The sequence below is a fragment of the Ascaphus truei genome, chromosome 11 (genome assembly GCF_040206685.1).
Source record: "Ascaphus truei isolate aAscTru1 chromosome 11, aAscTru1.hap1, whole genome shotgun sequence".
In the NCBI taxonomy this organism is placed as follows: domain Eukaryota; kingdom Metazoa; phylum Chordata; class Amphibia; order Anura; family Ascaphidae; genus Ascaphus; species Ascaphus truei.
Window position 1 is genome coordinate 10,747,845 of NC_134493.1, and position 25,255 is coordinate 10,773,099.

A 25,255-nucleotide genomic window follows, 5' to 3' on the forward strand; every position below is an offset into this window, starting at 1 on the left:
TAATGTACCTCTCAATCCTAAAATTGATAAAAACAGGCCAAAAAATGCACTCCTCAACAAATAAGAATCGTAAAAAGTTTTTTTTAAGAGACTATGCCCTCCTGGTCTCTTGGAGAACCCTCAATCCAGGGGTGAAAGATTATTCATTTTTTTCTAAAGTCCATGGGTCTTATTCCAAAATAGATTATATTATGGTTGACTCCTCACTCTGCAGCCGCCTGGCAGTGGCAAAAATATGCCCTACTGCTTGGTCAGACCATAGTTCAATTCTGGTAACCTTAAAGGACTGGAGTCCCACACATAAACCTATGAGTTGGAGGTTAAACGAATCCCTACTCTGCAGCCCGGAAACCGTAGGGGAAGTCAGAGAGGCACTTAAGATCTACTTTGAAATCAATGATACGGACTCCGTGTCGCAGATCACCCCATGGGACGCCCATAATTCGGTTATTAGTGGCAAATTGATTGCGATTGGGGCAGGGAAAAAGAAGCAGAAAACACAAGATACAATCAGATTAAAGCTGCAGTTCAGGCAATATCCTGCATGTGTGTTTTTTTAAATAAATCAGTTCTGTAGTAAGAAAAAATACTTTTAGCATTTTCTGTTTTAAAAAACAACAACTTTGAAAGACCAATTTTCTTGTATTCTATTTTAACAAGCATGCTTGTTCCTATAGCAACGATTTACATTCCCCATATTTAAAGATGTCGCCAAAGTTTGCCGACCAATAGGTGGAGAACGAATTGACAGGCAGCTATGCAGTTCTTTAGGTAATTAGAGATTGCCCACATGAAACTATTGAAGTAAAAAAATAAATTGAAAAAAAAAAGACTGAACTGCAGCTTTAACTCACGAATTGGAAAATGCAGAGAGTAAAACAAACTGGAAGTCCCAATTACAGGACTAGAGGTTGTAGATGTTCTAAAAACACTGAAAAATGAGAAAACACTCGGGCCGGATGGCTTTTCAAAGAAATATTATAAAAAATGTTGGGCAATCCTAACTCCCCATTTAACAAAACAATTTAACACATTTTTAAAAGGAGCAACCCACTCAAAAGAAATGTTCCAAGCTATTATAGTAGTGATACCTAAAGATGGGAGAGACCCTTTGAACTGTGATAGCTACTGCCCTACCTCTCTGCTTAACTCAGACATAAAAATCTATGCTAATGTGTTGACCAATAGGCTAAAATTACTCATGCCTACAATAATCCATCCCGATCAAGTGGGCTTTATTACAGACAGGCATCTGATAACACCAGGAGATTGTTGAATGGGCTATATGCATAATATTAGCCAAAGTCAAAGTTGGTAGTTTTAAGCCTCGATGCGGAAAAAGTTTTTGATAGGCTAGATTGGGATTTTATGTTCAAACACTTGAGGTCTTTGAATTTGACTCAGTATTTATGAAAGGGGTAAAGGCCTTATATGAATCCCCAACAGCAGCTGTACTGATTAATGGATATCTCGCCAACTGATTCCAAATAACAAACGGAACTAGACAAGAATGTCCCCTTTCACCCCTGCTTTTTGCACTGTCTATAGAGCCACTTAGTTGTTGTATAAGAAACTCTATAGATATATCTGGGATTAAAATAGCGAATGAAAAATTTAAAATAGCATTGTTCGTTGATGATATAATTTTAACAAATTTCCAAGCCCCTGACGTCCCTTCCTAATCTTTTCAGTATACTGTCCAAATTTGGTATCTACTCAGGTTTTAAAATCAACAATTCAAAATCAGAGGCCTACCGTATCAACCTCCCACATCAAACAATCAAATTATTACAGCTTAATTTCGACTTTAAATGGGACCCAAAAACACTAAAATATTTGGGTATCCAATTCCCAAAAGATATCACCCTATTGTATATAGCCAATTATACCCCTGTCCTCCACAAACATAAGAGAGAAATCACACAGTGGTCTTTATATCCAATTTTGTGGTTGGGCCGTAGCTCAGCAATTAAGATGAATATATTGCCACGTCTTTTGTATCTATTTCATACTCTCCCGATTCGGATACCACCTCAGGATCTAAACACCTTTCAAGGGACCCATATCATGTTTGTATGAAATTATAAAAAGCCCTGAATTAGAAAAGATATACTGTACCGCCCAAAAGAACTTGGAGGTCAAGCTATGCCAACTATTCTCAACTATTATATAGTAGGGCTGCTCAATTAGGGCAGCTGACGCAATGGCACATCCCTCCAACATCTAAAAGATGGGTGGAATTAGAGGCTTGCTTAACATCTCCGGTGCCGTTGGCGGATATAATGTGGTTAGATAAAAAGGACTGGGCTAAGATAGTAACAGATAACAGATGTGGCCCTAATATACTAAGAATTAACTCTATGTTTTCCTTTTTGCTGTATTTGCAAAATGTGGTGACCACCCCCCCCCCTTGTTGGTCCATTTTCTCCCCCCTTAATATGTTTCCATTTGATACAATATTGTTCACAAATATTATTATTATTATTATGTCGAAAATTGATCTGTTACATGTGAACATTGTTAAATATGTATAATTTGAAAATATTTATGGAATAATAAATAAAGAGCTATTAAAAAAAGACATGGTACAGTAGGGAAAACCTCCACCCTGAAAAGATTGGCAAAATAAATCATTTTATAATGATGGTTTTTTTGCCTAGCCTGACAAATAAAACATGTCATCTTAGATATACTTAATACAGATAGGGATGGGGAGGGTGTGGTATAAATAAACCAATCTTGGTTCTAGGTTCATTTTTACAGCATGGACTCTGCCTGTCCAAGAGATATAGTACCTGGACCAGTCCTGGAGATATTTATAAAACATTAGCCTGATAAAAAAATATCATGTTGAATTTGTTAAATCAATTCCCACATATGTAATGAGAAAGATTTCTTTACTAATGCGGATTAGCTTATTTACTTGCCTTTGTATTGTTAGAAGTGTACCTTTCTAGTATAAAACGTTTCTGTCTCTGTTACAAGGAGGGGTATAATGTATATACAGTACAGGTAGTACGCAGGGCAGCAAACATTGACACCTGAGGAAGCCTTTGCGGTGAAACACGTAGAGTCGGGGAGACAGAGACAGAGAAACGTTCCCTCACCATCAGAACATCCAGGACCTCTACCACATTCAGGACATGGAGTGGTCACATGAGACGCCGGAGCGATAAGCAGTGCAGAGGCAGTGAGAAGCTGTGACGGCTCAATATTCCAGAGGTTTTGCTCTTAAATGTAAATGCTTAAAAGAATGGGAAGTATCTTTGTTGACTATCTGATTACAGATATAGAAGTTGGCACATATTTGGATCTGCTTGTTATATTTAAGGAAAATGTGAATAGTTTTTACTACTAGTCTACACAATTCCTCATATATTTGAGAACATACTGTATTACACTATTACACTTTTTTGCGCTATCCTACGTCGGAGGAAAATTTCAGATTTATGTCCAGGCTTTCATGCATCCATTTAATGGAGATGAGGGTGTCCAGTTTATGTTTTCAGTACAGAAAGATCTTCAGAAAAATGGCTGTCATCCATTCTCTGCGTATGGCTGAGCCATTGACCAAGAAGGAACAATATAGTTGGAATCCTGGATTGTTCCAAGACCTACTGGTTTGTAACTTTACCTAGCCAAGAGATTGACATAGGCTGCACATATGGAAGAGCCATTTAATAATTATTCATGATTCTCTGCCATATAAGGGCGTGCAAATGACACAGGCCTGATACGCTGATTTTATTGTTGACTATTAATTTGTTGTTATTCTGTACTCTCTTGCATACTGTAATTAGCTCATGATTGATGTCTTCCTAATGTTTATGTTTAGTTTGGGTTCTAATTACAGATTGCCAGTGACAGTTGAGCCCAGGTAGGTGAATGTGTGTATACAATGTAATGCATTATCACTAGAGATGGACAAACTTTTTCACCAAACTTTCATGGGGTTGCGAAGATTGACAAAAGTTTGCATGAATGATCACAGGCCGAAGTTCAATTAGATTATTGGGGATGACTTTATCCAGCAGTGGATCACCAAGGTCTGAAGATGATGATTACACATATATTTAACTAATAGAAGGGCCATTAAACCTTTCAGTACTAGTAAGGCTACTTAGGTTCTCTCATGGAGGGCCTACAGTAGGTAGCCTCATTGGCACTGATGGGGTAAGTGATAATGAAAACCTATTTACCCAATCTTTGTACAGGACTTCAGGGCCCAGGACCCCCATGAACTAATACACTTGAATATTTGCCTCTTCATAGGCCCAAAAAGACAAAAATGAAGATTTTTTTTTTTTTTTTAAATCCTTGACTAAAGCCTCAACAGACACCTAATCCAAGGTGCGGGAGCGTATTGTAATCCATTGCCCTAATGTCCCACGATGAACAATCCTCAGCTTCGATTGAAGCCCTCGAGTCCTCAGTTGCTTTAAAGTTACAAGTGTAAAACTATTTCTTTCTCTTTTAATCTTTCTTGATCTGATGCCATCTCACATGTCCTCTCTTATCCAAAACCTGAGCTGATCGGGGAGAGCGGGAGTCCATATATAGGGCTGCTTGTTGTTGCATACCACATGTGAATGGATCACGTGGCAAAGCAAACCATCAGATTGCTTGCTTTATCACATTTCCTGCAGCAATGATGTACATCAACAATACCATAAAAGGGCAGAGACCATGTGTCCATAACGGAACGTGGAAAAAAATGTCCCCAAACATCTAACATCATTATTAGGCTCTGCTTTGCATATAATTTAGAACAGATGTTATTCATAAAACCGTGCTTTATACTTGAATAACTCCTGGTTAATATTATGTTATTTGCTTTAGTGAATACTGGGTTAGATTAGTTGGCTTTTACTTAGGTTAACATCACGTTACATAAACTAATGGAGCTTAGAGAATCTGTGCCATAGAGTTTAGAGTAATAGTCTATAAATTCTTTAGATATCACAGCAGGGCTGCATGACACAGTGCCAGATATTAAAGGGAACAAGTGCATTCTGTAGTGGGTTTGTCTGTTTCTGTTTTGCTGCTAATAGTCTAAATTGGCTAATTTGCAGTTATAAAAAGTATCCTGTAGCCATGGTTTGATTATACATGCATGCATGATACAGTGGCAGCCCGCTTTAGTCTAATGCGGCCGCCACCGCGGGTAATTTAAAACCCCGTTCAGACGCGGGCTTTTTTTTTTTCTCGGCGCCGCAGGCGCTTCTATTGTTCAGCGCCATTCAGCGCTGATTCAAGAAACGGACGCTCGCGGCCTCAAGATGCGGCTGGCGCACGGCCAATTTCGGCGCGAGTATTTAAAAGACGGAGAATAATGCGGTTAAGCTTTAGAATAAGCTTGGCCGCAGCAGTATATACAAACAAGTGGTAACTAGGTGTCAAACTGGGGCGCTCCCTAAAATATGTGGCTAAAAAATACTTAAACGCCTAGGAATTTTAAAAAGCTATGTGTTAGATATTAAAAAATCGTAGAAAATGTGAAATTGTATAAAATGGTATAAAATTGTATACTGGCCCTTTTGTTGGTTTTGCTGCTGCTTGACCTTGAAGAAGACAACCCCGAGTCCTTCTTATGGTTGCAATTGGAGTGTGATGATGGTCAGCGCAAACTCGTGGAACTCAAGATGATGATGAAGAATAAAACAAAAAATAATAAAATGATACACGGTATTAGTGCATGAATCAACGTGTGTGGGGGGAAGGGGGGGAAGGGGGGGGAGGGGGGGAGGGGGGGAGGGGTGGGAAGGGAAGGGGTATTAGTGAATGCCACTAAATATACAGCAAATGAAACATAAATAGTTCGTTTCAGCGACTCACACGGGCTTGTGTGAGACTTCACCCTCAACGATGGATGTGGTGCGTAAATGTAAACTCCTGAAGCGGAGCAATGATAGACAAAAAACTCAGAGAGAGAGGGACCCAGACAACCGCCGGACATCCGGTTCAGATCCTCCCTTCCGGTTCCACTGCCGGACGCGTCAGTGAGAACGCAAACGGAGGAAGAGGTCTTACTGGATAGCCACGCGGCTGATGCTGGGCAACGATAGTTGTCATTTGTGTGAGTGTGTGCATTGTTTTTATATGTTTTACACTGTTACCAATAAAGACTTTATTAGCTACTAATTCAGACTTTGCCCATCCTTTGGTCTATGGGCGTCTGGGAGAGGAGCCACTCATACACCACACCCACTGGGGGTAGAACACTGAGACGCATCCACATCACCTGAGCATGCTGACAACACCCACTGAGGGAACAAACTCACATATGGCCGTGTGAGTTTTTTGTCTATCATTGCTCCGCTTCAGGAGTTTGCATTTACCCACCACATCCATCGTTGAGGGTGAAGTCTCAGACAAGTCTGTGTGAGTCGCTGAAACTAACTATTTATGTTTCATTTACTGTATATTTAGTGGCATTCACTAATACCCCTTCCCTTCCCCCCCTCCCCCCCTCCCCCCCTTCCCCCACACACGTTGATTCATGCACTAATACCATGTATCATTTTATTATTTTTTGTTTTATTCTTCATCATCATCCTGAGTTCCACGAGTTTGCGCTGACCATCATCACACTCCAAATACAAACAAGTAGGACAGATGAAAGGAAAGTGCTTGTTGTGGGGGTCTCAAAATATGTTCAGAGGAATATGTCCTGCACATAACATGAAGGGCAGAGGATCTCAAACCTCTCGCGGAACCTGAGTCAGACGATGTTTTGGGGCCAACCAGCCACTATTCATATTCAAATTAGGTGCCATTGTGCAAATGCTTTAATTACCGCTAAACCGGGGTGTTGCCACTGTTCTTTTAGGAAAGAAAACTATTGTACAGGGCACATTAAAAGATCTTAAAAAAATACAGAATTGCCTGAATTTTGTTTTTTGGATTTCAGTTTACATATTGTGTACATGTAGGAAATGTAATGATTCTGTTAAGCACATGGCATTTTTTGATTTGCTTGTGAAATAAAATTGAAAAAAATTGCTCCATCCCTCCATTGAAAAATTAGGCCGTAATAATTAAAATTATATAGATTTATGCACAATATAACCTTACATATGAGTAGACATGGGCTCATGTGTCGAAGTTCAGCCTGCGAACTGAAGCGCAAACGTATCTATTTTTTTTCCACAAATTCATAAAAGTTTTTTCAAAAAATTTGATATAAAAAAAAAAAAAACACATGAAAGCAATTCTGCCACTACGGTTCGCTTCAACGAAATCAAAAAAGGAGAGAGAATCCAAAGTTACCTACAGTATATACAGTACCTCATCAAGCACACCTATATACAACATGTGAAGAGACACCTGTGTTTTTTCACTATGGGAATGATTTCAATCTGGCATCAAACAGTATATTGAACATTTTTAAGTGTGATAAAATGTTAAGAAATATAGACATGGATAAAAACATTGCACATTGTAATGATAATGCAGGACGATAATCAGTATTTTAATAAATAAGGCACACCAGAGGCTAATTTGAATTGCAAGTTGTACCTCTTAAAAATACAAGGAATTGTTTTTATGGCAGGTCAGACTATTAACCTTGCCTGGCTTTTATGTTTTTGTCTAGGAGTGAGGTTATCTCAGGTCAAAACCTGGTTTTAGGAAGTTGTGAAGTCACAAATCTCTATTGACAGTAGAAATATGCAACAAACCTTTCAATATAACTTTAAATACATTCTTTGGTGGCTTTGGTGACCAGGAAGATGGTAAACAGAATGGTTTGAAAGTCCTAAAAATGAAATTACAGATGAATCTTTGCAACAGATTGCGATAAGACAAATGAAATGATACAAAACACTGCATGATTGTGAGAATGCAAAGGTCAGGTATCCATTTGTCACTCAAATTTAGGAGTAATCCGGTCAAAATACATGTGGCAAACTCACCTGAACATATTGATATGAATCAGGTTATTCTAGAAGCAACAGGGATAAAGATATGGGACATTTTATATATTCAGGCATTTTTTTTAATTCAAAAGTTTTTTTTTTTTTTTTAAACAATATATGCGTCATTACAGATTGATGAGGAAGGGAGGGGTAAGGATACGCCCAGAAGGTGGGCTAATTACATATTTTACTTAGAAGGTGGTGGCAGTGGTGTGTCTGAATGTGTGTGAGTGTGTGAGTGTGTGAGTGTGTGAGTGTGTGAGTGTGTGAATATTGAGGGGTCATAGTACTCAGTTGAAGAACCCTGCGGGAGTGAAAAGTGAGTCAGATAGATAGCTGTGTGTATTAACCCTTGTCAAATATACAAGTCACCTACTCATAGGTGTGTCGTTCATAACCAAACATGTGAAAATAAATGTACTTACTGTGTCTGTAAGTTTCCCGTTATGCCACTTAGCCTGGAAGCTATTCAGGGCAAAAGGGGGTCTCTTTACCATATGTAATCATTTGCTGCACTTATCCCTAATGCAGGTACTTTATTTCCATGTATTGTCATTTTGTAAAGTGCTGTGTATACTGTTGGTGCTATTTAAATCCGAATGTGTGTGTGTATATGTGTGTATATATATATATATATATATATATATATATATATATATATATATATATATATATGATACGAACCAATCCAAAGACCAGTAAAGAGACAGCACACCGCACGGGGTTAATCCAAAAATCTATATTCACAACCTGAAATACACGTAAGCCAACGTTTCGGTCCCACAGAGAGACCTTCCTCACGGCCCTGAGGAAGGTCTCTCTGTGGGACCGAAACGTTGGCTTACGTGTATTTCATGTTGTGAATATAGATTTTTGGATTAACCCCGTGCGGTGTGCTGTCTCTTTACTGGTCTTTGGATTGGTTCGTATCATACTTATTTTCTATGGGACTAGCATCTGCTATTATAACCTTTTCTACTGCAGTGTGCTGACTGACCTTCATGTGTATATATATATATATATATATATATGTATATGTATATATATATATGTATATATATATATATATGTATATATATATATATATGTATATATATATATGTATATATGTATATATATATATATGTACATATATATATAAAGCAACAGTAAATATTACTGTATATTCATTTGCATATCTTAGACAGGTCTGCAACCCTGTCTCTCCCCATTATCGCCCAGCACACAGCGTTTCCACTGCAGCAAGGGATTCTGGGAAATGACATGCAAATGAGCACACAGTGCCACCTTTTGTCTCAAGCTCATATTACACAAGCAAATCCTCAAGCCAATGCATGCTGCTTTAAACACAGCTTTTAGACAGAGGCTGGGATGAGATGCAAAGCCAATAAACCCACTCACAGACATGTTTCAACCTTGATGGGTATCATCAGTGTGTGTGTGTGTGTGTGTGTGTGTGTGTGTGTGTGTGTGTGTGTGTGTGTGTGTGTGTGTGTGTGTGTGTGTGTGTGTGTGTGTGTGTGTGTGTGTTTGTGTGTAATAAAAATACAAAAATAGTAGTGCTAGCTTGGTGTGTTGTGTAAGTGACTTGGGATAGAAAGATAATAAAAGTGAATGAAATGTTAATACATGTGAATTCTATATACAGATGAGGATAATAAATATATATAGATATTATATCAAATAGAAAGTTAAATCTGTTTAACCCACTCTGGGAGCAAGGTGTCTTTGATGTGTATAGTTGTGCATTTGATAAGTAATCTATTCCCTATACTGTTTGTTTCACGATAAGACAGCTGCTTTGTGTTATTCCCTGTATGTGAGTCCTTCTTGTATTGTAGCCAATTGAAATCACTTCACTCCACCCACCCTTTGGTGGGGTCAATATCTTTCTAATTAATTAATAGATTGTTGAACTATACAAGGAGTAAGTATGCACTCATCCCTTATCCTCTGATGAAGTCGCCGTTCTATTTGCGACAAAACGCGTAAGGGCGCTATTGGCAACACTAAGCATCCAGCTCACTGAGCTTATGTTGAATCGGATGGGAAATGTTGTGCTGCGGAACCAAGCAATCGTGTGCCGCTTCAGCTGGGGGGCTGTTGAGTGGAGGCACATCACGAAGGTGTCCAGCTGTAGGAAGAGACTTACACGTATGCAGCCACAAGACTTCAGTTCCTGACCGACGGAGATACCACGGATGATGGGTGTTCTTGTTCAATGCGCATGTCCTACCTCAATGCTGTGAGTGAACTGATTTTAGCTTGTGATTAATAAAGCCTCAACTATTTACACTATGGAGCCCGAGCTGTACCTTTTTGTTTTATAGAAGAATCATGGAAGGTGTTGTTTCCTGTGGATAGCTGCTCGGGTGTTCCAGTGTTTTTATTCTTTTTCAAGGTGTTATTTATTTTATTATCTCATTTATTCTTTTGGCTTTCCCTTCCTTGTCTCAGGAATCCAATCCTGGCTTTTCTCGTAGCCTTGCAGGGTGCTGATGTTCTCACTAATTCCCTCTTTGCAATCAACAGCAGTTGTGCGGGCTATCACTGCAACCTAGCCTTGTACTTAGTCATTGGAGCAGTGCCCTCACACCCTCCTCCTGGGATTGGCCCGCTGGCCTTTAAATACTGCATTCCCACAATCCCTCTCTGCCAAGCATAATCCTTCTTGGATGTTACCTGTGTTTTGCCACAAGCCTCCAGGCTTGTTATCTCTCGTTACTAATCTCTGTTGATTATTGTTCCAGTTTGTTGTTCTCATTCCTGTTTCCTCGTAGCCTGCAGCTACTTTGCTGAGCCCTGTGTTCCTGGTTCCCGGAGGCCTGTGTCGCCTGCCTGGACTTAGCAACCTGCTGCATACACCTCTTGCTGAGGTTGCTGTTTTGACCCCGTGGCCTGCTGCTCTTTCTTCCTTTGCAGAGGCCAGCTTAAACTCCCGTGCTGAAGCACCCCGGAGACCTGCTGTGTGCTATCTCCCTGGAGCCCGCAACATGCTGCTTCTACCCTTAGCAGAGGTTGCGGTTTGGACCCTGTGGCCTGCTGCTATTTCTCCCTTCGCAGAGGCCAGCTTGAACTCTTGCGCTGAAGCCCTGGTTCACCGGTGCTGCCTGGTGGTGTGCCCACTACAGTCTGTCTTCCCTCTCCTAGACCAACGCCATGGGCCGTGGACGCCACTCACGCAAACCCCGTTCCCGACCTGCAGCGATTACGCTGAAGCAGAGGGATGTGCTTGATGTCCTGTTGCCGACTCCCTGCTTGGACTACGACTGCCCGGACATCTCCTATAACGAATCTGGCTCGTCCAACGACTACGCTGTTCTCTCCAGTCCTGAACCCGGCCTGTTTGACTATGAACTTCGCACTCCGGACCAGTCTGCGCGGTCTAAGGTCGGTGATTTCATAAACCAGCCTCAGCCATGCTGTCCTGCCCCAGTTTGTGGCGAGCACAACCATAACACTTGTGTTTTTTACCTGTGTGTCCTCATTCCCATTCCTGTTCCTCTTTCCTTGTCTTATACGTTGTTTGTTTGTGTCTGTTTTGTCTTGCAATTGCACTATATTTAGGTCACTAGCCACTGCATCTCTATGTATCTAGTTAGTTAATATTAACCTCTTCAATACTCATCATATTGGCGCTGTGATTATATGTGTTTTGGTGTGTGTGTGTGTGTGTGTGTGTGTGTGTGTGTGTGTGTGTGTGTGTATATATGTATATATATATATATATATCTCTATCTATCAAATAAAAATACAAAAATAGTAGCGCTAGCTTGGTGTGTTGTGTAAGTGACTTGGGATAGGAAGATAATAAAAGTGAATGAAATGTTAATACATGTGAATTCTATATAAAGATGATGATAATATATATATATATATATATATATAGATACTATATGATGTAGAAAGTGAAATGTGTTAAATCTGTTTAACCCACTTTGTGAGTACAAGTCCCAGTGACTATTCAATGTTCTATTAATACATTGTATATGCAGTATTGTGCTATGAAGCGGCGCTTCTTTTCTTCTTATATATATATATATATACTAGCTGAGAGACCCGGCGTTGTCCGGGATGTAATTTTGGGGGGGCGGACGACAGGGTTGGGCTTCCCCCGGGTGACTGGGTGACTGACTGAATGGGTGGGTGACTGGGTGACTGACTGAATGGGTGGGTGACTGAGTGGGTGGGTGACTGAGTGACTGAGTGAGTGGGTGGGTGACTGAGTGAGTGGGTGGGTGACTGAGTGGTTGGGTGACTGAGTGAGTGGTTGGGTGACTGAGTGAGTGGGTGACTGAGTGAGTGGGTGACTGGGTGAAAGTGACTGGGTGGGTGTGTGGGTGACTGGGTGGGTGACTGGGTGTGTGGGTGACTGGATGGGTGGGTGACTGAGTGGGTGGGTGACTGAGTGGGTGGGTGACTAAGTGAGTGGATGGATGAGTAAGTGAGTGGGTGGGTGACTAAGTGAGTGACTGCGTGGGTGACTGGGTGGGTGGGTGACTGGGTGGATGACTGAGTGGGTGGGTGACTGAGTGGGTGGGTGAGTGGGTGACTGGGTGAAAGTGGGTGACTGGGTGAAAGTGACTGGGTGACTGGGTGGGTGTGGGTGACTGGGTGACAGTGTGTGGGTGGGAGACGGTGGGTGACTTACCTTGACCCCGTGGCATCTGGCTGGGGCAGGAGGTGAGTTCGGGAAGCTGGCGGGGGAGGGGGGGGGCAAGAGTGGCAGGAGGCCCGCGCCGCACTTACCCTCCGTCTGGGAGCCGGTGCACGTGAGGAGGAGGCCCGCGCCGCGCTTCCCCTCCGTCCGGGAGCCGGCGCACGTGAGGGGGAGTGCAGGAGGCCCGGACCGCGCCGCGCTTCCCCTCCATTCCTCGTTGTGAGCGAGGGGGGAGGAGCCTGGAGTTTGCTGCTGAGCAGGAGGGCCGCGCCTCCCCTCTCCGGGAGCGGCGCACGGTGAGGGTGATGGTGCGGCTGGGGATGTTGCGGAGCGTGGGGATTTGGGTGAGGTGGGGAGAGGGGAGAGAGTGAGGGGCACCGGGAGAGGAGGGGCACCGGGAGAGGAGGGGGGGTGTGGCAGGTGAGCTGCGGTCCAACTGACGGGGGAGAGTGAGGCCAAGCAACAGAGTGTGTGTGTGTGTGTGTCGTCACTCCGCCTCAGGCCAATGAGAGGTGTGGGGGCGCGCGGCCCAAGGGACCAATGAGATTTCCCCTAGGGACACAGGAAGATGTAGACAGGCATACAGTGCCTTCACAAATATATAATAAGATATACACATATATATATATATATATATATACATACATACATACATACATACACACATACACACATACACACATAATGCAACGTGTGTTTATTTCTAGTCAGTTGATCCAGAGCACCAAAACTGCAGTATCTAGAAGGTGACATAAAAAAAGGAGGTGTGTCCCACGCGTTATAAGTGAAACGTCTGTGTGTTTTGACGCTCTCAAAAGTGTTTCATGCCATAAATATCATAAACATGAAAGTACAATTCGATTGATAAAATACAAGTTTGGTTGTGAAGACACGTGTTCGGCACATACCCCTTATATTTACGTGTGTGTGTATATATATGTATTTATATGTATGTATGTGTGTGTGTGTTCATACCAGACAGTGCCGTAGACTGCTTTTCTGGGGCCCAGGACAGCTGTTTCCATTGCCAACCCCCCTCCCCCCCAGTGTTGGCAGCCTTTGCGAGACTCCCCCTCTCTCTCTCACACCCCCATCTCTCCCCCTCACCCACACACATAATAATCCCCTCCACACAACACACATCCCATCCCCCCTGCACCTCACATCACCCGCTCCCCCCTCCGCACCTCACATCACCCACTCCCCTCCGCACCACACATCACCCTCTCCCCCACTGCACCTCATCCTCTCCCCCCCTGCACCCTCCCCCCCATCACCTCACATAACCCCCCCGCTTGCACCTCACATCACCCTCTATCACCCTCACCCAAAACTACAAGGGTTTATTGAGCATTGGAGTTCTTGGAGGATCGTGGAGCTCTGGTGTGTGGCAGGAAAAAATGGAACCAAACTGATGGCAGCATTACATCAGGGTAACTAGATCACATTACCTGCTTTGCTCATGCACTCAACTTGATAGTTAACCGTTTCTCAGAGCAGTGTTGCATGGAGAATTCCAAGCATATACATGAACAGAAAAGTGTTGTGTGTGACTGCTGCCACAGAAGCAGGGTCAAGAGAGAAGCAAGAGGCTGAGACTTAAAAGCTAAGCTGCTTCTGCTGCTAAGCAGCAACCAGTGCCCTCCTACAGTACGTATGACTTATTAGAACCACCACCAACTAGTGCCCACCTTCACCATCACTATTGCCAGTTGCCAACTTGGATGGGGCATCATTTATTTTATTTTGTTTGTAGCATTTGGTGGGGGCCCAAACAAGCCAGCATGCATACAGTACAACATTGCCAGGCAGTCACAGACGTAGCATCCATGTTGGTTCAATGCTCAGCTTAATCTATGTATGTCTGAACTGTTTTATTTCTGACATATGGGTAGTAGGGAGGGCATACTGTACTCCTTTGATTTTATTTTTCTCCTGTGAAAATCTTGTAACTATATAACATACAGAACACAGAGCAGGGCTTTGCGTGACTGCTGCCACAGCAGTACAGTGAGAAGTGAAAGCCAGAAAGCAGAGACTTTACCAGTAATGAGCAGCTGCTGCTGACTGAGGAGAAGAAGAGTAGGAAATATTTTCTGAATCTGGCCACACCTCAACCTCTGGGTGTGCAAGGCCACCAGCGAGAACTCATTACAATCTGAGGGAAGGGTCAGGGAGAGAGTGAGACATATTCATCAGCAAAACATGAAGAGGTGGATGCTCTACTCTACAGGACTGTCATAGGAGTTGTAGATCTTAGCTAAGCATAAAGCCTACATCAGGGACCAGAGCACAACCTGTAACCGATTGCTGTTTCCCTTTGCCTCCCACATGGGACACCGCCTTCGGAATTTCTTCTCCACAACTTGTGAACTAGACTCTGAGGTCGCTTGAGGGAGGATTAAATAGATCATGGCCCACTAATTTCTGGCCCCAGTGAGTTATGAAGTGAAGGGAGGGGTGGTAAGACCCAGGACTCAGCCATGGCCTAGCTTAGCTGGGCTTAGCTCTTCACAATGGACTGTAGCACAATCAGCCAGTTGCTACTTCCTTTTGTCTCCTGCAAGGTCCCAGCCTTCAGATTTCTTGTCCGCACCTTGTGGATTAGATACTGAGGCCGCTTGAGAGGGGATTTAATTAATCATTATGGTACACTAATACCTGGGTGGGGGGGTGGCAGGGCTATTTCATTTTATTTGTATTTCATATTGTATTTTATTGTTATGTTTCATGGCCTTTTCATTTTTTATAGTTGCTTGAAGTCTGTATGTATATACATTTTCTAGCAATGTGTGACTGCATTTGAAAAATGGTGTAGCCTGCATTATAATGTCAGATGCCCTAAACACACCGTACACGTACAGCTGTAGGGTCTATTGAGAAATTCAGAAACGGCTGTGAATAGCTTAAAATGAAAACCAATAGTGCAGCACATATTTGACCTTCAATATGGAACACAATAGTTTGCTAAATCACATGTATTTGCAATAACAAGGTGAAATAAATGTGTACACAAGGACGCATTATAAATAAAACCATTTTTTTTAAATATAACTCAAATGTTATTGAAGTTTTGAACATCCCTATCAATGATGTTACATTTTATGTATCAGGAAATCATATACAATATAAAATTAACTTAATACCAAGAAAAAGAAAAACATATATCTGGGTGGAAAAAAAAAGGGGGTTGGTGTCCGTCTGTCCTCCGCTGCCTCTCATCTTCCAAGGCGTAAACCGCCGATTTCCAGGTCCACTTTCCTAGGCTAGATCCCCTGCGTGACCCGAGTCCCTGTCTCCTCTTCTACTCTCCTACGGCCAACTCTCACGTGTTCTCTAACCAGTTTCAATCCCCAGCACCAGCGGAGAACACGTAAGATACTGTTATAACATAATTGTGGCACCGTTCACCCCTGGGATGTCTGTTTGTGCCAACCACATCATCCAGACTTTTAGAATTTTTGGGCTAGTTTCATTAACCAAACTCGTTAACTTCTCCATCTTGTATACTGTACATACCAAATCTGTTTCTGATTGTGGAAATAGATGGGATCTCCATCTGCTTCCATAATGCTGCAATCTCGCACCTCGTCGCCATTGCAAAATGAGCAACTAATTTGTTCTGTATTCTGGTTAGCCTCTCTGTTGGCCTGTTTAGGAGGAACAGTGGAATTGTGAAGTCCCAAATTCTCTGGAACCAATCTCTAATTTGCTCCCATAAGAGCAGCACCCGAGGGCAGGACCACAGCATATGTAACAGATCAGCCTCCCCACCACATTGCTTTGGGCACAATGGGGAGTATTCTGGAATGAATTCGGATAATTTCAGCGGGGTGAGGTACCATCCCATTAATACTTTATACGCGTTCTCCCTTAACGTCATACAGATCTCGTCCCACTGTCCTTCCTCTAGGGTCTCCCCCTGGTCTTGCTCCCACTGGGACATGTATATCAATTTTTTAGGGTATTTGATATGAGTCCCCTTGTGTCTGTCCCCAATATACAGAGCTTTTCGTAATTTGTCAATGGTGGACGGGTGCATATTTATTATAAAATGCTCTAAGTTGGAGTTACATAAAAAAATTGTGTCTGTGGGAACTCTTTTTCTGACTTAATTTACCCGTAAAGTTTGATCGTATTCCTACCCTCTAGTTCTTTAAGTCTAAGAAAAACATTTCGTTTCCATATCAGAAGCTCTCTGCTATTCATCCCTGGAGCAAAATCCGCTTGTCCAGGCAAGATTGCCATCTCCCACTCTGTGCTTCGAGACTCAGCAGGTGGCTCACTCAGTGGCTCAGTCAAAGACTGAAGCAGGGATATCCTGATAACTTGACCTGTTGGGGGCCCTTGAGGACTGAAGTTGTCCCCTCTAAGCTATCGTCAGACTAACTTTCCCTGAAGCAGGGGAATAGAAAGCAAGAAGCCACGGCTTCAGAGAAAGCGACAGACATGGATTTCCCCTGCAGCGATGTGATTGGTCTATTGCTTCCAAATTGTACAACCTGCATAATGGATGTCTGGCTACATCTGTAAGCTAGCGTAAACTAGCCTGAAAAGGCAGTTTGTCTGTGTTGTTTGCAAAAGGGAGCAGGGTAGCAAGCTAGCTGTGAGTGGCCAGGGCAGGCTAGGCACAGTAGGCAGGGAGAGAGAGAGGCATGGAAATTGTATATACATATATAAGCTGACTGCCCCCAAAAATAAAATCATCACTTCACTCTCATCTCCAGTAAAGTACTAAAATGACAGGCATTGTTCAGCTTTAGCATTAATGATGTAAGCTGACATTTTAGTAACGATCACAAAAAACAATACAGCACTAATACAGTAAGCTGCTTGCTGTACGGATATTACAGATGTAGTGAGACTTACTGTATACATTGCTGCTGCTGCCGCGCGCGGTCAGGCAGCCATGATGGTTGTGGCACTGAAGGATTAATGCTGAGGGGGTCCCATTCAGAAGCATGGTCCCACCCCCCAACGCTGCAGATTTCTGATTGTCCGCGTGCCAGGGACAGGGAGTCTGGCTACTTCTGTAGGTACTAGTACTAAGAGTTATTTACGTGACGAAAAGATCAAAGTGAGTGCACTGCTAATATTGGAGTGCTTATCTTATGTCACTTAATGTCAGTGTCAAAAGGGTACATTCTGCCTATGGCTATTATTAAACCTCAAACTGTAAGCACGTGGTTACATAGTTACATAGTTACAGTAGATGAGGTTGAAAAAAAATACGTTCAAACTACAGCATGCTAAATTTAAACGACAGATACTTTATCCATTATTTGTACTTAAAGTATATTGATCCAGAGGAAGACAAAAATAAAACCCCAGTGAAATATCTAATAAATGGGGGAAAATGTGGAGGGAAATAAATTCTTTCCTGACTCCAAATATTGGCAATCAGATTACTCGATGGATCAACATTCTGCCCATACCTGCACCAAGCTCCTCACCCCTACCACATGCAGCACTTATCATCTGAGATCTGTCTCCAAAAGTCTATTCACGGTCCCAAGGTTCAACAAAGTATCCGGCCGCTCCTCCTCTTACTGTCCACCCCAAAACTGGAACAATCTCTCACAGCCGCCACCAGTCTAAGTTCTTTCAAAACTAAAGCTGTCTCACATTTTAATCTGGTCTGTACCTATTACATACAGCTGCAGTGGCCGTTATTCGAACAAATGACGGCGCCGTTTTCGTGTGCGCTGCTGTACTCCACGCGGCATTAACGCGGCCAATCGCCCCAGGCACCCGTGTTTATCGTGGTTGCTTTGTTTGAATTTCATGAATTCTGTTTCTTTGGGTGCAATGAAATGAATGAATTGTAATGTGTACAGTACTGTGCTCTGTTCAATTTCAGGTGTTTAAAAACTAAAACTCTAAAATGCCATTTTCTGCACTCGCCGCACTCGCGTCTTAAGGTGGGAAGGTTGGAAGAAATCCTGCGCCATGACATGTGTATTCCAAGGTATACACTGCGTGAAGTGTTCGAATAACGGCCGCTGCAGCTGTACGCCTAAAACATATATTATCTCTAACTGTGCATGCAATGTCTTGTATATAATGTATAACCCTGTTCACTTAATGCAGCGGTGCGCAAACTGGGGGGAGCGGTTTTTTGGGGGGGTGCGGAGTTTACAAAGGCCCCGCACTGAGAGCGCGAGGCCTCTGTAGACTTAATTACCAGGCTCTGGTCACGCCTCTCTATGACAACGCGGCGTCATATAGACTCGAAAAGAGGCTCAGTAACAGCTACACTGCACAATAGTAGAGACAGCAGTGTTCAAACTATGTCAAAGCAGGTAGCCTGAGGATTTGTATGATGGAGAATGAGAATATTAAGGAACTGTGTAATCTCCTACCCCATCATTTATTGTAAAAAGGAAAATAAATGATTTTGCATCGAACCACAATTCCAAACTGAAAAATCGCCAAGATGTAACCAGTATCAGTCGCTAGTACACATACAGTATTTATCAATATTATTAACATGTGCTCTCTAGTGACATTGCACAGACAGTAAGGGATAAAGAGTGAGACATTCGACAAGAGTAGGCCAAAGGAATGAGTGAGGATGAAGAGGATGTTGGATCTCCCTTCTCATCACCTATATTAGGAGGCATAACTAAAGGACCAAGACGAGCTTCGGCACGCTGTAAGGCAGGCACAATCTGCTGTTCCAAAAAAAAGAAATGGTGGGGATAGTGCTATGTAATCCAATGTTCTTGGGACCTAGTTCCATTCAGCTGCCTACTCTGCCTTGTTCTCAGTCCCCGGACCAATTATCTACGGAGTGGTCGTGGTGGTAGTGAGTGTGGGGTAATCAGTCAAGAAGAACCTGAGGTACTTTACACAGGACTCCTCCTAGGAACAGAACTCCTAGAAGAGACGGACCGTGGAGCCACCTGCTCTTCGTGTGCAGCCTTGGTGAAAGTGAGGGAGACCGCCTCCTTCATGGAGTGGTGCTAGGTCTCTATGGTGAGAGCAGGATCCTCAGGTCTGGAAGAAAATGCTGTTGAAAGGGACTGCTGATGATATCTCTCCCAGACGTCACTTTGATTGCCCTGCAGATGGTGCCCTGAAGTACCAATTCATTCTCCTTAGCACCACTGCATCACACAAGATGCAGTAGGTCACAACCCACATAATTCATAGAATTCCCACCGCATGGTGGTGCAAAACAATGCCTCTGTGATGCCTATGAGCTCAGAGAGCAGGATGGAATATCAGTCAGGGGCCTACCACTGTGACGTCTGGGAGAGGAACTGTGGCACTCCTCTACCTCAACTTCCCCAGGAGACTCCTCACTAAGCCTACTACATCAACACTGTCACCCTCACCAGCAATGACTGGCACACTTAACCCACTTGGGCTTCCAGCAGTTGTGTTACTGCTAGAAGTACTCTCAATGGCTGTCCTACTAATCTCCTACTGTCCCCTTCTGCAGTGCCTCCTAAACCTCCACTATATCACAACCAACTGCTGCTGGTTCCTCAGCTGTTGCTATAGCACAGTGGTTCTCAACTCCAGTCCGCAAGGACCACCAACAGTGCAGGTTTTAAGGCAATCCACTCATTAGCACAGGTGGCCCAATCATTGTGACTGAACCACCTGTGCTCAAGCCGGGGTATCCGTAAAACCTGCACTGTTACTGGTCCTTGAGGACTGGGGTTGGGAATCACTGCTATAGCAGAAAGAGCAGCACAAGCTAGAACTGGTCCCCCGATCCACCATTCCAGTCTCCACACTGACCTGCATCCATCTGCACCTGTGCTGCTGCATTTCCTCATACATCTGCTCAAACAGATGTGCTTTTTGGAATGTTCGACCGAAACAGCGGAAAACGAATCTCAGCATGTTTGCACACCACCAATATTAAGAAATTATTTGTCTACATAGTTATGTTATCGTCAGTTGTTACTTACCTGTGGTCATCCATATCTTCGATTTGTCTTTTTACATAGCTGTCTATTCGCTTGCGGTAAGTCCTGTTTGTCAGTTTTCCCACCATGCCGAGACCGTACGGCCTTTTTTCTTTTGCAAAGAGCTTCTTTACTGGTATGGTAATGCGTTGCCCTCGCTTTTGTGTGCTTAAACTGACTACTTCCTGGCACAATCGTACTTTTGGCTGTAAAAAAGTTCCTTCCTTTGTTTTACGCCACCCTCGTTCCAAAGGCCTAAAAGTGAGAAGAAGAAAAAAACATTTGCTTTTCATTTTTGATGGAGTGGATATTACATATGATATAACTCAGGTATAACCGTAAATATTTGGACTTTACTTATAGAAAGATCATACATTTTTATTAAAGGATTATATAATGCTAAGAAAATATTTAACTTGTCTAAATGCAGGAAATGTTTCTGAACACTGGCATCCCCTCCACTGAACTGGTACAGCCAACTTAGCATAAAAAGTATATACTTTGAGGTCATTTGATACTGATTGCACCATTTCCTAAACAGTGAAAATCCGTTGTCACTCCTATTGACCGAATATAGCCAAACTGCAATTGGTTTGCAAATGACAATCAAATTCACATGACTAATCCATATACGGAACTATACAAAGATGTCCTAAAAAGTATGCAATGGATGTCTTTTTAATGGCTTCAGAATTTCTGTGCAGGGTTTAGCTCCCACGAGAAGGGGCCCGAACGATACGAGGCTTTGTCTGCATGCTTGCTGTGTGACCATCTCCACACTGTGGGGATTTCCTGCATTAAACTATCAGTGCCAATTGGCGGCACGATCGCTTGGAAACTCCTATTGACTTCCTGGCACAGATGTAGCCATCGTTATTGCACCGCCAGCAATTATATTCGTGTGGTAACCCTTCTCCTTTTTCACGCATGGCTACTCCTTTCAAATGGCGTCTGCTCCCACTGGTGCCTTGTGTGTCCCCTCCCCCCCCCTCCCACCCCTCCCCCGCTGCAACGTGTCAGCAGTAGCAATAACGTCTGCTACATCTATAGCTAGATCAAGATTGCGGGAGGAAATCTGCATTTAAATTAGTTTTCAAGACAATATTTTCCATTTTCAAACATATATATGCTTTATTCCCAGCAAATAAATGGTAGCTCAGGCTATTAAAAATAGTTAGGAATTTATATACAACTCTCATAAGTTAAAACAATGTTATTGTGTTCAGCTTGATGAATACTCACAGCATCAAATGACTTTTTTCAAGTTCACTTTTGTCCAAGGCACTTCCCGTCCGCTCCTCCCCATCTTCTAGCTTTGCTTCACTCTCCTTGATGGCCGCTTCAGATGGGGACTCAAACACTTCATCTGGGTAACTGGACATATCCTCATGTAGGACTCCTTCCTACCAATAAAACCATGGAACATTCTCTTAACAGCCAACACACTACTTGTTCAAATATAGATTTCCAAACCAATAAACCTCTGCATCATGTCAAGGTAAATGAAAAGAAAACATTTGGGGCAGATTGATGGGTTTTGTACTGTGAAGCATTTATTTTTAATTCTATTCAGCATGACCGAGTGTAGAAGCCAAGCCTTTGAAATGGCATCATATTACCCAGGATCAGACTAGCCCATTAAATAGTAAGGAGATTCCCAGTGAGCCCCAGGCTCTGGTGGGCCATCATGATCCAGGCTCGTCAGGTCTATCAGAATGACTAGGATAATAATGGAATCTTAGGTAAACTGGACAGACTGGCGAATCTCTCATGGCAAACTGTGTATAAGTGCAACTACAGAGAGAGTATGTATGTATGTATGTATGTATGTGTGTGTGTGTACTGTATATATGTATCTATGGCACTGTATGTATGAATGTATACCCTATTATAACATTCTTGCCTGTTATGGTCCTGTAGAAGGCTCCAACAAAGTGTTTCCCTCTGTGGGTCCTTAAAACCCAAGCTACTGCAAGTGAAAGAAAGGTAATGCTATATACAAATGTTATCCTTTGTAATCTTGTGATACATAAGTAGCCGATCTCATTGTTCCTAGTGATAACACAACCTTTCTCAGTATAACTCAAAATATCACAGAGTTTTCATAGGATTCAATGGCAATCATGGTGCAGAATATCCCAACTTATCCCACCAGAGGGAACAGTAAGGCTGGCTAACTCAGTGTATCATGCCATAGTGTGGTGCATTACCAGAGTCCTAAATAAAGTCTCTGATATTCTGAGGCATATGTATCATGCTCCATCAACTGGGGACATGCTCCAAATATTTAATACATCATTTACAATATGTGTCGCTTTTAAATAATCGAAGTAGTAGAGCTGAAGATAAAAGGGGGTAAGAGGCACGTGATGCACATATTAAAAGGGTATTTTCATGGGATGCATCATTTTAGTCACCAGGCCCTAGCTACTAATACCTTATTTTCTTAAAACTGGGATACACACTACATACTGAGGGGATATTTATCAGGTGACGCCTACGGGGGAATTACTCTAAAAACAGGCGCAAGTTGTCTCTTATTGACTCAGCATCACTTTACATCAATCTCAATGTGTTCTGCTTCAGTTTTGCTCTATATGTGTCAGTGAGTGTTTGGGTAATGGTGTTTAAGGAAGAGTTAGGGAACTGCAATATAACACTGAGATATTTTGTCCTTTGCATCAGCTGTTATCATGACAACCTCTGCCTTAGTGTATGGCGGCAGCCATTTTAACTAACCAGGCAGGGAAATTTTCAGCAAATCACACGTCCAGAATTCAATTACAGAATTTAAATAAAGTGGGATTTCTAAAAACTGAAGCCAGGGACGTTACAATGGTAAAACATGGGGTGAGGGGGTGTTGCTTGGACACATTTACAGGCATATTTTCTTCCATTTAGATTACTTTTTCAAAATGTAAGAACATTATTCAGATAATCTCTTTAATATATTCTTGTTATTTGCTACGTTCAGCTATTATCCATCTCAGGATAATTAGTACTCTGGCATATTTCTTTGGTACATGAATTAGAACACATTGGAGTTTAGTTGATATAAGTGCATATTATCTGAGCATGATTTGCTTATCAAGAACTTTAGTACGTTGGGATTATTATTGTAAAAAGACATTTAAATCAGAAAAATGTAAAAGCAAACGGCAAAACTTCTAAATTACATTTTGAAACCGTTTTAAACATTCCCTGTTCAGCAATATTTTGACTTCTATTCTACCTGCATTTTTGGGAGAGTAATGTGATTGGTATTTACTGGCTGCTGTTAGTGTTATCTGCAAACACATGAACCCTGAAGGGTTGATTTGTATTTTATGGGGAGAGAAGTGCTTGAAGTGACCCTACGTATGGTAAACATTAAAACAAGAAGCCAGCATTAATGTCTGCAGCTTTAATCACCGCAGTGTGTTATCTAAATGCTTGTGTTTTATAGTAAAAGCAGTGGGTGGTCTGATTTAAATGTGATAATACTGGATCAAATAAAAATCCCACCTTTATTGCATTTTCCTGTCCGTAAACACAATTGTTCCTGTGGCTCATCATCAGTAGCTTAAGTGCCAATGTCAAGTGTTATAATAGGAGAGGATACTTATAATCAGTATCTAAAGGTGTGCAGCGGATTTGCTGACACCTTACACGTGGATACATTCAGACAAATGTGCAAGCAATAATTGAAATAGTAACTGCGCTAAAGGGCTTTTCAGTATTATGCAATAAGAATATTAGTAAATACGCAAGGAATATTTCTTTATGCTATACGTTTTATATATGATTATAATGTCCTAAAGTAGCAATCCCAATTTTCCAGTGTTCTCCTGAACTCTGGGGGGCACCTTTGTTCCTGAGATATTTGTAGTTTTTGTGCTGGTTTCACAATAAAAAGCCATTAACAAAATCTGATGACACTGCAGCTCTCTATCGGCCATAGGACCCCGGCGATAATTTCGTCTCCGCCAGGGAGAAAACGGTGCGTATATATATATGTGGAACCGGTGAATCCCAGAAGATCAGGAGACCGTGGATCAGCCCCTGGTTCGCGTAATATGGAAAAAAGAAACGAGCATCACGGGTTGCTGCATTCATTATAGAAATGTCAAAGGTAATATCTTACCCTTGCAAAGAACGATGTATCTAATTCATCCGGAAAATCCATAGTATCTTCTTCTAGGAAACTAGCTGGGGTGAAGCTACGCCTTTGTACTCTCCGTAAGGTGCCTTCCCTTAAAGAGCGCCCCTAAAATAAAACAATGTTCAAGTTATTCTTTAAAATACAGTTCTTGGCAATTTTAGTAGCATATTCCCGGGAATACCATCATGTGGTGGGCCTTTCGCACAAGACGTAGCTGTAAATAAGGTGAGGGGCTTATTCAATTTGACAAATGCGGTGAATATTGAAGCTGTAGATTTCTATCATATGTATACTCTTCTCAAAAGAAAAATGTCAAAACAGATTGTATTTAGCATTCACTATTTTGTGTCCGGACAAATAATTATTGCACAAGGAGCTGGATTCGAACTGTACTGTATGTCATAGCAAGTTTAATTTGGAACTTGGTGGTCTGCTTACCATGAGTAACGGCAAAAACCTTAATACTCTATTATAATAATAATAATAATAATAATAGCATGTTCTTGTATAGCGCTGCTAGTTTTATGCAACGCTTTACAGAGACATTTTGCAGGCACAGGTCCCTGCCCCATAGAGCTTACAATCTATGTTTTTGGTGCCTGAGGCACAGGGAGAT

At 42.2% G+C, this 25,255-nt stretch overlaps 1 protein-coding gene across 2 annotated transcripts in view; it reads right to left on the reverse strand.

Moving 5' to 3' along the window:
- Positions 1-25,255, reverse strand: part of RHBDF1 (rhomboid 5 homolog 1) — a 353,037-nt gene that overhangs the window by 78,924 nt on the left and 248,858 nt on the right. For both annotated transcript variants that reach the window (XM_075565248.1, XM_075565249.1), the window contains 3 exons: positions 24,622-24,744; positions 21,741-21,901; positions 20,502-20,753 (listed from right to left, as the gene is read on the reverse strand). In XM_075565248.1, the coding sequence (XP_075421363.1) occupies positions 20,502-20,753; positions 21,741-21,901; positions 24,622-24,744 (536 nt within the window). The remainder of the gene's footprint in view (positions 1-20,501; positions 20,754-21,740; positions 21,902-24,621; positions 24,745-25,255) is intronic.